The sequence below is a fragment of the Corapipo altera genome, unplaced genomic scaffold, assembly GCF_003945725.1.
Source record: "Corapipo altera isolate COAL_440 unplaced genomic scaffold, ASM394572v1 50, whole genome shotgun sequence".
In the NCBI taxonomy this organism is placed as follows: Eukaryota; Metazoa; Chordata; class Aves; order Passeriformes; family Pipridae; genus Corapipo; species Corapipo altera.
Window position 1 is genome coordinate 1,037,884 of NW_020884889.1, and position 15,762 is coordinate 1,053,645.

A 15,762-nucleotide genomic window follows, 5' to 3' on the forward strand; every position below is an offset into this window, starting at 1 on the left:
TCTTTCTGTGGTGGTTTTCAAACATGGGGATATGTGAGAAAATGGAGCAGAAAGAAATCTTTTCCGTCCCACAAAATACAGCAAACGATGTCAAAAGCAGAAGCTGATGAAATCAGGGCCTTAAAAAAGGTGCTGATGGGGTAAACTTTGCTGATTAGATGTATAAGCAGCAGGAAACGTTGGGCTGACATTTGATCCTCCAGAGAGGGATGTTTTGAATTCCCTGAGTACGTATTAATGCAAAAACTACGCCTAAAGATCCTCTTGGCTCCGGGGGGATGCATCCCAGACTATTGCTTTCTCATCATTTGCTGATAGAAATCCTGTTACTTTTGAGACATGAAGGTAGAAAGTATTTATTATCAAGATAAATGGACACTTAGGTATTCTGATATATAGTGTTGTGTATTACTCAAGTCCAGAGACACTGGTTTTTAACGCTGTAATCTGAAAGTTCTTGAACTGAGGCCAACCTGGCTGTTTTACAGCCAAGCAGCCACCTCTCACTGCTTGGGAAAGGCTCAAAGTGTCTGTTTTATGGTGACATTGAAGAGCAGCCTCTCCACTTTGGGGTTGTTGATACAGCTACACTTCCCCAGCCTCGAGGAGTGAAAGCAGCCGTTATATTCCTGGTTTATATTTTGTATAAATTGTGTCTAATATGTGCTTTGTTCAAAACCCAGAGCCCTCAGGGTTTGCTTAGGGAAACAAGGCTTCTGAGAGATTAAACCAAATAATCCCAGGGCCAGACAAACACTGGTTCTGTCTCACGCTGGGCACTGTGGTGGCACTGGCAGCAGCACCACTCGCTGCAGATGCCAAACATTTTCCATTATAGGACCACAACTTCAGCTCCCAGCACTGCCAACCTTGTTTTGGCTGGAGTTCCTCAGCTGGATCCCAGCCCTGGGCTTTATGTTTGCTCCCAGAAAAAAAAAAAAACAACATTCATGCAACTCCTAAGAAAGTCTGGGGAAATCCTTGTAAGGCTTTGATACTTGGCAGGGGACATTATGGGATACCCAGGGGGGAAACCACTTGAGTTTGGCAGGTAAATTCTCCAAAGACATGACCCCAACCAACAGTGAGCATTCCCTGCCTTGGGGCTGAGCAGCTGGAGTAAGGCTTGCCCAGGAATTGCTTTTCCTCGTGAGCAGTGCCAGGGTGCCCAACAGGGACAGTCTGTCCATGCTCCGCTCTCGGGGGTGGTGAAACAGGGAGGGAAAGGAGGAAACAACTCACAGATGGGGATTTGGGTGCAGATGAAGGAGAGCACTAAAAGGGAGTCTGCAACAAGGATTTGGGGAGGACTGGAATAAAGAGGCAGGAGGGCAGAGGGCTGGGAGCATAAAATGGGGAAAGGAGGTCACCACCAAGATGTGGAGTTGAGGCAGGGCAGGGACTGAGATGTGACTCCAGGGCTGGGGATAAGGAGCTGGGAAGATGGTGGATGAGGCAACCTGCTGATATTCAGGGATTAGGCAGATATTCCACTGCAAAATCCCTTCTTCTGTCCAAAGGCTGCTGCACTGCTGATGTGATGCTTCTGTGTCATTCCTGGGGGCTTTATGCAACTCTCCCAACCTCTTGTTCCCATCCTGCCCCCTCCGTGGCTTACACAGAGCACTGGAAGGTGCCATTCTGTGCTGAGTGTGGGGGCTGGATGGGAGCAGAGGGAATGGAGTAGGTGGGATCTGAGGAGTAGTACAGGACTCCTCCAGCAGGTGTATTTGGTCTTCTTTGTGGTTGGCTGAGGAGGGACTTTCTGAACAAGGGAGATGATCACAGACTATCAGAACTCACACAGCTTCATCCTCCCAGTGCAACCTTTCCAATAATCCCTTTCTTCCCAAATGTTCTCTACTCAGGGTGTGTCCAACAACATTTCAGCCTCTCCGTCTCACAAAACCCCACCAGCACATACCAGAAGGTTTGTAGCCTTCTCTGGTTGCTTTTAACCTCTCCCAAACCTCCCTGGACCTTTACAAGGGGCAGTGAATCTCCAGCTGCAGTTTACAGGGAGATCCAGAGAAGAGAATTATCAGGGAGTGGACAGTGGTGAGAAAAATCCCTCCTGGAGTTAGACAGGCATTTACTCTGGTAGCAGAGTTTTCAGACTGTCTTTAGCACATCTTACACAGATAAAATATTGCTGCTACACTCGCTCCTAGGTTTAGCAAGAAGGACAATAAAAATCTCAGCTGCATATAGAAATTTATTGCATTATGAATGTTGACTGAAATATTGCTCTTTCTGCAACATTACCAGGGGCTGGTGTGTGCACAGCCATGTCCTCCTGGAACCTTTGGAATCAACTGCAGCCAGGACTGTCCATGCCACAACGGAGGACACTGTGACCCCGTGACAGGAAAATGCATCTGCACAGCTGGCTATATAGGAGACAGGTAAAAACCAACCCCCCAAAAGCCTTTCATTTTAACCAGGGATTGTCAATATTTATATCCCTTCTACGACAATCTTCCCCTCTGAAAAATGGTGTTATGTTTCTATTGCTCCAATTAGGTTCATCCTTCTGAAGCACTTCAAGCAATATAAATGTGGCAATGTTATTACTTTTTATTGGCAACGCTCTCCATTTACGGGGGTTTTTAATATAACTTTTAAAATTTAATGGATTAAATTTAATTTAGATATTTACAGTGATAAATTTAATAGAGAGCATTACATGTTTACAAGATATGTAAATGAACTATCTTTGTACAAATTAATATCCTCAAGAGTAAGCAACACAGCAAGTTTAATGTCTCCTTCAGCCCTCTGTGCTGCTGTAGCGCTGATCCATCTCAGCCACCAGCAAAAGGTGATAAATCCTCAAAATTTATAAACGAGAGCCTTCACCCATGAATCGATCAGAGGAGATGATAATATTGTTTTACCAAGGTGTCATGGATTCAGCAAAATGACTACACAGCAAAGTCAATGAGGGATTGCAGCACGTTCTGGCTCAGCCCTCCAGCTAATCCTGCCTACCAGAGGTTGGGAGGTGCAGGTACAGCAGCTCCCGGGGCAGCTCTCACTGGGGCTGAGGCACCACGGTGGGCACAGCTCACCAGTGTGCTGTGCTACAGCCCTTCCTCCTGTGTATTCCCTGTTTTTATGAGCTTTAGGAAGCTCATCTCAATATGCTGACAATGCTACAATTATGCTTTCAGGCAGCAAAGCTGGTTGGAGTTTCTCATTTGTTGCCTCACTGTGTAACCAGCAGGTCCTGTAGCACAAAAACATCCAACCCCCATCCCTGGGGGGTCAGGAGGCTGCTCCTTCCATCACACAGGGAACTTCCTTGTGTCCATGTTATGGACAGTGATAATTGGAGGGGGCTCAGGATTTTTATGGGGTTGGATGTGGTGGAAAAACTAATTACTTCTAAATAATTGAGTGTGACTCTGTTCCCCATCCTCTACCTGGAGACAGTGCTTCCAGCCATGGGCTACCAGAGAATTACTGTTTCTCTCCTTGTGGAGACTTTTTCACTAAAGGAAGCAACTGCCCATCCTGGATCCTTATACTGATGACCACAATTTAATCCCAAGCTGTTCCCAGCGCTGGCCATGCTCGGGAAGGCTGACAGAGCCTCTGGTTCCAGGTCTCCTCATTTGGTTGTTGCACATCCTGATGAATTCCTGGCTGTAGGTGAAAGAACAGTGCTGGAGCTGCTGGGATCTCCCAGCCAGCAGCCTGCATCCCCCTTGGGGATGAGGGAAGGAGATGGGAAGGTGGTTTAATTGCTGATTGTCCTCTGAGAGGGGCTGGAGAAGGCAGCTCAGGGAGAGACTAGGCAGAGGAGACACCTCAGGGCAGACCTGGCAGGAACTCACAAGGACTGTCCTTGAGCAAAGGGACTGCAGACTCATCAGATCTGGGCCTGGAGAAAAGTGGGAGACGTTTGGACTCCAAAGAAAGATGTTTCTTGGGAAGACAGAAGCAGGGAGGGAAAAAAATAAGGCACAGGCAGTTGGGAGAGGTGGAAAAGAAGCAAGGGAAGGTCACACTGTGGACCTGTATCCAAGCAAAACCCTAAGGAATGGCTCACCTTCTTCATCCTGGAGCAGGGAAGTAAAAGACACCGAGGGGAGAGGCGGGAGAGCAGAAATGCAGGGGTGTGGAAGGATGAATGGGAACAGGATTAAAACAGGCAGGTAGGAAAGCTCTGCCAGCAGCAGGGCAAAAGTGCAGAAATTCCCACCTTTCAGACAGGTTATTGGAAGGTTAAAACAGGTTTATCTGTCAGCCTTTAATCCCCCTTCTATAAAGGGAGGGAGACTTCAGGCCCATTATATCCCAGTGGAGCTGTACCCCTCTGGTTTGTCCTGAACAGACTCACCTGCCCTCACCTGGCTGGGGGCTCTGCTGAGCAAATTTGATTAGGGCAGGAGTAGGGACAAGGTCTTTAAAGAGTCTAAATTGCTTTCCTTGGCTTTGTGTTCACCCCACACGGGCAATGGGACAGATCAGTCAGCTCCAGTTTAGCTTAAACTCTTGTTTTACTCTCTGGATCTCAAGGGAGTTACAGCACAATTGCAAGGAGAGCAGGAGAGTCTGCTGCACCACAAAACAGTGTTTTCTTTCATGTCTTACAAGGCACTGAAGAAGTCTTCTTAATAATAACTGATATTGTGAATAACCTGCAATAAAAATATAAATACACTTTGCCTACTATCATCTTTAAATTATCCATAAGTACTGTATAATGCTACGGTTCATCGTGGTGTGCAGAAGATAATAACAGAGAGTTAGATAAATATCTGTGGAGATGAAATGGTCAGACAGGGCTGTGTGAGTGTAATTGCCACACTTTTGTTCCCTACCTGTTTTCCAAGAGTGGCACTGCACTAAATCTCCAGGAAATTGGCAGGCACTGTTAATAACTGCAGGATGCTTTGTGCTCACAGAAATGACTGGATCTGTCAAGGAAATGTATGTTTTACAAACTGGAAAGGAATAATAGCAGAGGCACAGTTAGAAGCTGAGGATGGAGTGTCTCACAATTCAGTGCCTGACAGGAAAAGTGAACATGCTGGTTTAGCTTTGTTTTCCATTTTGCCACTAAATCTAAAGGTTGAATCTTAACAGAATAAATATCACATTTTTTAGAACTATACGAGCAGATTTATTCTCCTGTTGTTGTGTTTGTAGCTGGATCTCTTATCTCCTGGTCGGTGTGTTTTGGATGGCTTTTCATATTTGTCTGTCCTACATAAACATGATCACTGTTTCAAAACAAAGAAAGAGAAAAGCCTAACAAACTTTACAGCATTATTCCTTAACAAAAAAGAAATTATGGAAAAAAATGTAGGTCCATGTACTAAGTTCATCTGTTAAGCAGGCTGTCTTCTGTTTAATATTTTGTGAAATTGCTTCCATTAATTCTACAGGTGACAGCCATATTATCCTATCCCAACCCAAATAATTATAGTACATATTAAAGTTCAGTGGATATTATAATACGAATCTCCCCAGATAGGCAGAAAGCAATGTAAATTAAACAAGAAACATAACTAGGGCTTAGCAGCTCATTTTGTAATTTAATTGAACAATGTATCTGGTTGTTAATGGTGCTATGGACACATTAGATTGATATGTTGCAAAGGAAAGATGTTTAAGTAGAAAGCTAATTCCTGCTGTGATTATTCTCATGTTCCAGAGGAGTCATTATTAGTATTCTTTGTATAAAATTCATTAGCGGGAGCTGCTTGATCTCCAAATAAATAAGTTGGTTAAATTGTTAGTAGAAAAAGGCTAATTATGTAAATGGATTAGGTCGTCAATATTTCATTTCCAGATGCTTTTCTCCCTGCTAGGTAATGCTTCATCTTCTATAAATATGGAGTGATACAGAGCACTATTGACTAAGTGTTCATCCCGTTGAGTGCAGAGCTCTCCTCACGAGCGGGGTCTGTGCAGCAGTGGGGAATGAGGAGCTCAGTCCCCTCCTCCTGCAGTTCCTTTGCTGGGAGTGCTCCAGCCCCACTGCTCCCCTTTCTGTGCTGCTTCTGCTGCTGGGGATTCTCCAGGCTCTTTCCCTGTTTGTCACAAACTCCTCTCTCCCTGGGTTTCATGTGAACTCCTCACCTTGGATTTGTAACCAGCAGCTGTGGTGGTGGCTGCTGGAATTCAGTCCCTGGCTGGGCCTTTCGCTGTGTTAATTTATTTTTAGTAAAACGTGATAATCTGAAGCTGCAAAAGTAATGCCCTTCTTATATACTGCCTGTGTTCATTGCAGTTTTGCCTGCCTTGCATCACACATTAATCTTTTATTACTGATCATTATATTAACTCTCACCTGCCAGCTGTGAAATGACCTGCAGAAAGACATTTAACAATTGCCTCCATCCACTGAGTTTACAGTATACACTTTAATCAATGCTCAGGCTTAAATTAATGCTGATAGGCAATTTCCAATGTCTGGCATCCATGTGATAAGGGAATTGGGCTTTTCTTGCCTTCTTTTGCTGTTTTTATGAACTGAAAAGGCCTGTCTGTATTTCACGGTGGATCATGTAAACTGTAGTCCTGACTCATTGCAGAATTTTGAAACCACTGAATTATGTCAAGCACAGAATCAGTTGCTTTCTTTAGGACCTTGGCTGAGCTTTTCCAAATAGGAAATAGTATGAACTCTTAAACTGGTTGTGTAGGACAAGGAGACAGACTTTTTGGCAGATATGAGAATGTATCCAGTAGGGAAATACTTAAAACAGTGGATGGAAGGTGCAATTCAAAACAATCTGTGTAGAGTGTTTGCAGGTTCCATTTTTGGGTGTATCAAATATTAAAACCAGCAATTTTGAAGAAGATTCTTCACTAAGGAGCGTGAAAGTGATTTTTATTGGGATTTTATGCTGCTGAGCAGCCCTGGAGTAGGAGAAGAAAAGTAAATTTAGGCTTTAGTTACTCAGAACACACACAAAAGACAAAAGGAGTTTGTTTTCTCCTTGTTGGTATAAAGCTGATGCAATGACAGCAAAGAGGGCGAGTAAAACTGGACATTGCTGGAGAAACTTTGCTCAGTATTGCTTAGACCACATTCCCTTTGAACCCTGAGCATCACTGGGAGGATCATGTGCTTTCAAGGAAGGTGCACAGTCCTTCTGTGATAAAGAGAAAGCAAACAGGCGAGGGGTTTTTTTTAATCATTTATTCCACATGAATTTCTTATGGTTGTTGAATGGAATTGTCAAGGTGCAGGAGAGAAGAATGCACTTTGTGAACGAAGGTAATATTAAGCAATGCAAATGTTGCAGCTCTAATTGGGCAGAGATTAATGCAGTTTCAGGTAACAGCCCTTTCCATGCCTGGGATATCACATCACCCCGACGATACCATCGGTTCACAGTGTATGACTTAACTAAAAAGCGGTGATTTTGTATTTAGTTCATTAACAGAGACATTGCTGTGCAGAAGGCTGCAGCTCTGCCTGGCTGCCCTGTCCCCTGTGTCCCTGCAGGTGCCAGGAGGAGTGTCCCATCGGGACATACGGCTTCCAGTGCTCACAAACCTGCGACTGCCAGAACGGGGCCAAGTGCTACCACGTCAATGGAGCCTGCATCTGTGACCCTGGCTTTAAAGGGATTTACTGCCAAGAAAGGATGTGTCCAGAAGGGTTTTATGGCCTCAAATGCAACAAGAGATGTCCTTGCAATATTACCAACACCCTCAGGTATGTACATCATGTAAGATTGCAGTGCAGGGACTGGTCAAATAAAAGCATTGGGAAGAATTCAATTAACTGCACACACTGCCTTTTTCTCTGTAGTTTTAAGTACAAGCACAGACAGTTCCTCTGGATTGCAAAGCTTGGATTTAAATTACATCAGGTTTGTAACCATAAGCCTCAGTCCATCCATCTACTGAGCACAGATCTGTTAACAGCTCTGGTAACATCTGAAACAACCTGACACACAGCTTTATCCTGTAACTAAAGTCTTGGAGGCATAAGGACCATCAGGTGATGCCCATATGTGTGTATAATAACCCACTGAAGTTTTAAAAATAGAGATATGTTTACTCAAATCCATCATTTTGGCTTTTTTTTTATGCCATGGGTTTTCTTGTTAGATCTACAGACAGCAAGGGGACTTTCAAAATGAAACCTAATTTGCTTCAGTTTATGTCTCGTGGCAAATTACCCTGTTGCAAACACTTGAGGCAGATGTATAAATAGACTGAAATCAATATCCCTGAGTCAGTCTGTGGAACTGTAACACGGTCGACATTGTCAAAACAGACTCCTCATGTGAGCCTATTTCTGCTCCTCACTCACTGTGTGCGTGTGGGAAATATTCAGGAAAATAAATACCAGGGAATTGTACCTACAGTGGAATCAGCCTCGCTTAAAAGGTAGGGGTTTGATGTCTTATTCCCTTTTTTTGCCTTTTTTAGGATCTTATTCTTGAGGTTCTCATTACTAAGAGCCAGAGCCACTTGAGCACCTTGAATTGACTTTCCCATTGCAGGCTTGAATAAGTTTTCCAAACCTTGGAAAAAAAAAAAAAGGAAGAATTTAAGACTCTTCCCTATTATCCTCTTTGTTACCTTTTGTAACTCCCTGCCTTGTTTGCTGACTGCTGGAATTGCTGTTTGGAGATTCCTCCCTCCCTCACCTGCAGTAAAGGAGCCTGGACAGCCAAACCCCACCTGCCTGCGCTGTGTGATGGGCTGGAATGCCACATTCCTCACCTGCTCCATGCTGAGCCCCTCGACTCCCACTCCATTCCCCCCCTTTTGTGCCCATTCCTGTTCAGCAGGCAGAGCCAATTTAGGGCTGTGTGTGCTTCAGAGGGAGGTGGGATAATTGATGCCCGAGCAAACATGCCCTTGGTACAGACATTCCTCAATTTCCAACCAGACAGGTGGGGACCTGACTGTCCTGCAGATGATGACAAACCTGCCTTGGATCTTGCTGCCTGCTGAAATTATAAACACCCCCAATTATGGATGCAAGCAACAGCTCCTAATTTGTGTGCACACTCACACTCACACACACACAAACACTTCAGGCAAATCTGTCTGTCTGCTCGAGATAGACCCTGTTTGTCTCAGTCTTGGGAGTAAACAGGTGATTTTCCTTGTGAATTCAGCTGTGAGTGGTGAGGCTTTGTTTAACTGAAAGTCAGAGCTCACAATGGATTATTTAAAAACTTGTAATTGTGGTGATACAAGTCCTGTAGAGCAAGAGAGCTGCAGCACTCCTGGGTTTGACAGCCAGGATCCAAAGGGTTTGAGGCTCAAAGGGAGCTCTGTACAACAGGCTTCCATCGCTTCAGATTGTGTTGTGTATCATGAAATCATTGCAAAAATAACATCCCCGAGGCATGAGCTGCACATTTTACACAAAAGGTTAGTGCTGTGTTGTGCTGAGGATGTGGGATGTCTCAGGAGTTACTGCAGAGTGAGCTGAGGTGTAAATCCCTGCATGTCACACACTGCAGCACCCGGCACTGTGCATGACTCCAGCCTGGGGTAAACACAACCTGAATTGCTCCTCAGGGTAAACTGTTCTTCAGATGTGCTGGAGGGTGAGAATATGCTCATGGACAGTAGCTGACACTGTGTCTTCACCCCTCCTGAGCCTGCAGGAACCTGCCTGTGAGCCCATATTCCCATAAAGGTGTAAATAGAGTGGAAGGACTGCGGGCCGTGGGCAAGGCTGAACTTGGCTGATGTTTCTCAGCTTAGTGCTCAGTTCAGTAAGAGTATTTTAGGTAGGTCTGAGGGTGCAAGAATTCATCTTGTGTTACTCAGAGAGGTGCTCTGAGGGTTTGCCAGAGGGTCTTTCCTGAAAGAACAGACTGGCACCATCCAGCTGTGAGGAAAGAGGAGGCCTCAGGTTTGAGAGAGCTCAGAAAGGTGAAGGATTGAATCGTCTCCCAGCTTTTTTCTGGGCATGTGGTCATTCCTACACACCCTGTTCCTGATTGCTGCCTGATGGGTACATTTTATTCCTTCCCTCCCATCAGTGCTCCATCAGCCTCCCTTGCAGCATCCTCTGCTGAGATGGTATCTCTGGTTCCTTAATAAATGAGTCTAGTCTCTCCATTGATAAAATCTCCCTTTTTTCCTACATCTTATCACTGCTGTTATGGAACAAAGAGATATCAGCAAGCTGTAGATCTGCAAATGTTCTTTCATTCATCCGTGGGATTTGGGCTTTCCACTTTTCAGTGAGCTCCAGGAGTGCTGTCAATTGCTGAGCTGATGGAAAATGACCTTTTCCAAAGGCACTCCATGTTCTGAACAAATCTTTTTGCTCATTGTTTAACCAGTCCCATACAGGGCACTCCTCTTCCCACCCTCCTCCTTCCGTTCCTCCCTGAGTGTTTATCCTTACTGGAACTGGGGTCTTCCAAAGTGGTTCATTTGCTGACAGCCATCTATTTTCCCCAGAAGCAGTTTGAGCTGTTGGCTGCTTGTTATGGTCCCCAGGTGTGTAGGATAATTAAATAAATACTTGTAGAAGGTGAGGGAAGCTCCTGTCCCTGGTTTTGACTCATTTCATCTGGTTATTGGAGAGTTGACTGGAACAGAAAGTTTTGGGGGTTTTGAGGAGCAGGTTGAAGAGGAACATTAAGAAGTACACAATCAGCTTTTCCACTTTCATAGATCTATCTGTTTTAATGTCTGAAAAGATCAGTGTGATCATCCAGTCTAACCTCCAGCATGGTAAAGGTTGAAGAACATCATCCAATAATTTCTGCATCAGAGCACAGTGAAAGGCACTTTGTGTGGGACGTTTGAACAACCCCTCGACTGAGATTTAGAAAAGGTGATTTAGAACATGGTGGTGACTTGGACTGTCCTTCCACAGGAAGGGATACACCTGTCAAAAATCCTCCTCTGCAAAAAGCCCATGTTGAGGCAGCCTACAGTTTTGGAAAGGAATAATCCTGGCTTGGTCTCTAAAGCAGGGAAGAAAATGAACAGCTGGAATAGTCTTGGCCACCCAGCCTTCTTGAACACTGGTGTGGAGCCATGTGCCTTTGGGAATGTCTTTCCAAGGTCACAGACGTGAGAAGGGAACTAAGGCACTGGGACAAAGTAGATCTTCAGAGGCTCTAATTCCTGCCTCAGCACTGATGGGTTTGGAAAGACCAAACCCCACAGAATTTGTGTGAAGTTTTGCCTTGAGCTGAGTGGATAATGTGCTGAATGAGACTGGCTTTGAAGACGTGCTGGACTGAAGGAGTGGCCCTGCAGCCTCATTGTGGCCACTTTTTTAGATCAAGAGGCATTTTAGTAAGGAAAACTGAATGTAGTATGGACACCAAGAGACAGAAAATACTGTTAAATAAGGATTAGGGCTGTTGCTAATGAAGATGAGATGACTGGTGCTAATGTACAAACAGAAAGTCAGAAAATTCTCTGGGAAGAAGTTGTTTTGGCTGAAAGATGTGTGGAGAACAAATTCAGAGTTTGGAAGAGACTGTGCTGTCTAAAGCATTTCTTCTTCCAGTTTGCCTTAAGAAAGTTACGTGTTTTCCTCCAATTTCCTCAAAATTAGATGCTTAAAAAACTTAAAGGTCAAAAATGCCTTTGTGTTTTTCAGTTCAGCTAGTAAAATTCTTACAAATAAATGTTTTATTGCTGTAAATGTGGCTCAGAAGGGATCCTACAGAGGCTTCCAAAGTGCAGGAGGAGCCCTGGAACACTTTCCTTCTCAGCCAGTGGACAGCTCCATTCCTACCTCGGCTTGGCCTGGAGCCCCAGGAACACTTGGCTGCCTGTGTTCACCCTGGGTTTTCTCTACACTCTTCCTTCCTGTGCTGCAGGAGACTTGAAGAAATGCAAGTTAATAAGATTCAATGCAAACTACTATTGTACAGCACTGCCAAAGTTTTGGAAGTGTGGAAGGTTCCCTTCCTGCTCCCAGCAAGGGTTGGAAGGCAGGTGTTAGTGGGTTTGCCTTTGGGATCCTTCTGGAACCCTCCCATTCCCTCCCCCACCCATTCAGTGATCCTCCTCTAGAGGAATCCTTTGTGTTCATTGATTTCAGTTTACTGGGGGCACAAGAAATGCCCCCCATACACTGTGACCTGTGCTGGCAAAACATTCCAGGGACTCCTGGCCTTGATAGGTGCATTCAGAGGAGGAAGGGAGGAATTCTACAAATATTTATACAAATTTCTAGCTGTCTTTCCTATTCAAGCTGTATTCTGCCTCAAACTTTTCAACCTCAGTTCAAATAGCATTTAAATCACTGGGCAGTTTGGATGCACGGATGGTTGGATGGATGATAGATGAATTTCTGAACTATGTTATGTGTCTGGGTACATATTTTGACCAGAATGAAGTTGTACAAAATTCCAGCAGAAGAGAAACATTCCTAACACACACATACATCCAGACTTACACTATATCATAAGCTGCAATATATTTACTATGTAACTCTACTCACTTTAATTACTGGAATAGTTCATACCTCCCAGATAAAAAAAAAAAGAATTAATATAAAAACTGTTTAGTGATATCAGCTGCAGATTTTAAAAGGGTTTCCAAAGGAAGAAAGGCATCACTTTAGAAATGGGAAAGATGAAGCAGAAGGAGTGAGTTACATGGCCAAGATTCCCTGGCAGGACTGGGGAGGGAACAGCTGCTTTCTGCAGTTTGGAAAAGCATCTCAGTCTCAGCCCTGCTCAAGTTAACGCTGCATCAGGCACCTCAATTGCCAAACAAGTGCTTTTGACTCAGGAGAGAAACAAAACCCTGATCTGCTCAGGCTGGTGACAGAATTGTCCTTACTGCAACAGGAACATTGTATGGATGGAGGGACCCAAACATCTGCACAGGATTTTCCTGGCTCACAGTCCCATGAAAGAGTGGACAGGGCTTTAGTGGGGCTGAATGTGGTCTCAGTTTTCTGCTGGCCCTTGGTTTGGAGTCAAAGCCCCCCCATCTCCTGCAGATTCTTCTGCAAAGCCTGTTTGCTTTTTGATTCTTATTTTAGTACCTGTCAGGAGGATTTTTAGTCCTGGGTACAGAGCTTGCATCCCATGCAAAAGAGCTGTCCGTGTTGATGAAGGAGCCAACCTTGGAGCAAAAGCTCTTCCCGAGTGTAGTATTTTCAATTGAATTGTCATAGACTGATTCCAACTGCCCTGATCATACATTACCTTTGAAAGATTTAATTTAGCCAACAGATGCAGTTCTCATGGAAGCATATGATACATGCAGTAGTAGTGGAAACAGAGAAACACAAAATCCACTTTAAAACACTCCTTTAATGTTGAGCTTTCTGCTCCTATTAGGTAATGATTAATGGACACAGAGGGGGAAAAAATGGGCTTTTATTATTTTCATCTGAATGTTAAGAGGTGCTTTGTGAACAACCATGATTTCAGGGACCGCTTTGTCAGAAGAATTTCATGGATGGTAGTTTGTTAAGCTGATTAATTGTTTTAATTAGTCAGTAAAATGCTATTTATGATGAAACATATGACACTTACAGAATTTGATCCTTCTTAGTCACAACAGTATATGACTAACCTCTCCTACCAGTAATTGCCTGAAACATACTTGGAAATTACATTTTATGAGGTTACCTTGAAAATTAACATATACAATATTAATTTTATAGGTGTAAAGAAACCCATTCAGTCATGTCTACAATCTTAAACTGTGGCAATAAATAATTATAAAGGAAAATGAATCGTTTCTGTGAGGCAAAAAACCAGGAGACAGGTCCATAGAGAGGTGCCACCTTGCAGAAGTCCATCCTTCTTGTTCTGAGAATGATAAAGAAAATGGGATTTGTACAAATATTATTTCTCATCTCCCTCACTGAGGGCTGGGCAGAGCCATTATGGTACCACAGCCTCAACTTGGCTCTCCTGATGTGGGAAAGAAGTGCCCTAAGGAAACCTCTGGGAGAAGGAAAAATGCTGAATAAAGATAAACTGTTTCATGGTGGGAGGAGCAAAGGGTGAGTCTTCCACCCACAGATCCAGAAGGACCAGATGTTGTCCGGTCTTTAGGGCTCAATTCTCCTTTCTCCTTTTCTCTCCACATGGTGTGGAATTGGCTGCATGGAAATGAAAGCCAGAGGATTAATGTTGCTCGTTATTCAGCATAAAGAACTTGACTCATTTCCCTGCTCATCCTCAGTTCAGTCCCAGGGCTCCTGGTGGCTCCTGCCCCAGATAAATCCCAAGGCTTCAGGTGGTGATCAGTTCTGGGTACTATGACTGAATATTCCCTGCAAAACTCCTCTTCTGAGGAGGTTTTTCCCTTCCAAAGCACCTTCCTTTCTACGTGTGCCTGCTGAAAAGTTCTGCTGAGCTGGCATTCCTAAAACACAAGTGACAGTGGGATGGAATGGGGTGGAGTAGAATGGAATGGAATAGGATCATTTAGGTTGGAAAAGACCTTTAAGATCATCAAGTCCAACCATCAACTCAGCACCACCACCATGTTCACCACTGAGCCGTGTCCTCAGGTGCCACATCCACGTGTTTTTTGGAGACCTCCAAGGCATGGTGGTGACTCCACCACTTCCCTGGTGGAGTCAGAATAGAATAGAGTATTCAGAACAGAATATTGTGCACCAGAACTCAGGTTTATCTTCACAATTCTCTTGATTGCATTCCCCCATCCACTGGAGTTTCTCCTAACCCTGAACATCCCTACAGCCCATGGATTGATCAGGGCGTGGTTGATGGCAGTGATCCAAGTCACATTGATTTGAGAGTGGAAGAGCATGAACTCCAAGGTGTAAAATAACCAGTGCTGTGGCAGTTCCCAGGTGTTTGGAGGGAACATGTTCCCTGTTCCCTTCCTGAATTACACGGCTGCTGATGTTCACCATCCCTAACAGCTTTAGGTTTGCTGGACTGTATTTTCCCCTCCTGTCCACACCTCACGGGTGTCTGTCTGTCTCTTCTGTAGCTGCCACCCCCTGTCTGGAGAGTGCAGCTGCAAGGCTGGCTGGGCTGGGCTCTACTGCAACGAGACGTGTCCCCCGGGCTCCTACGGCGAGGGCTGTGCCCTGCCCTGCCCCTGCCACAACGGGGCCGACTGTGACAGCGTCACCGGGGCCTGCTCCTGTGCCCCCGGCTACATGGTGAGTGCAGAGGGGAATGCTGGGGGGGTCATAACTCTCTGCACACAGTTAAAGAGGATTTTAACCTGATTTCACATAATATTTGCCCAGAAGTGGCCGATGTGCGTGTTTGTCCCCCGTTCTGTGGTAATTCCACATCATTCTCCTCTGAGCAGTGTCAGCTCACTGCTTCTGGTCGTGTATTTAACACCACTGCTGTAAGTGTATCACAAAAATAAAGACGTGGTTTCCCATCCTGTATTCTAAGTCAAGACGTAACAAAAAGGATGTCAGGTTATTGTCTGCCTGGAAGAGCAGAGAAAGAATTCTCTTGGCCTTTCAGCAGGTTCCTTGTCAGTCACAGTGTGATTTTAATAGATGGAGATATTTTAAAGTGTTGCAAATAATAGAGCAATTTATGTCTTTTCTGAGCCCGTGTGGCAGGTGTCTTTTACCTGAGCATCAGAAAGAGCTTCAGACACCCTGAGGTAAACAAGCACTGCGTTTTAGAGGTGAGATATAAAATGGCTGAAGAAACCAGCCAAGATGAAACATCAAAAATTCAGAATTAACGATTACCAGGTTGCAGGAGAAAGTATCAGGATGTGGATCCAGGTGTCCAGTCCTGCTACAACTGGGCAGAATGGAATCCTCTCTAATAAGTTCCCTGGTCATCCAGATATGAAGCCCCTCTTCACTTCAGGAGC

The 15,762-nt window shown here is 44.6% G+C and overlaps 1 protein-coding gene across 2 annotated transcripts in view; it reads left to right on the plus strand.

Moving 5' to 3' along the window:
- MEGF11 (multiple EGF like domains 11) overlaps positions 1-15,762 on the plus strand; it is a 267,324-nt gene that overhangs the window by 177,557 nt on the left and 74,005 nt on the right. For both annotated transcript variants that reach the window (XM_027644120.1, XM_027644121.1), the window contains exons 13-15: positions 2,269-2,405; positions 7,469-7,681; positions 14,902-15,076. In XM_027644120.1, coding sequence (XP_027499921.1) covers positions 2,269-2,405; positions 7,469-7,681; positions 14,902-15,076 — 525 coding nt within the window. The remainder of the gene's footprint in view (positions 1-2,268; positions 2,406-7,468; positions 7,682-14,901; positions 15,077-15,762) is intronic.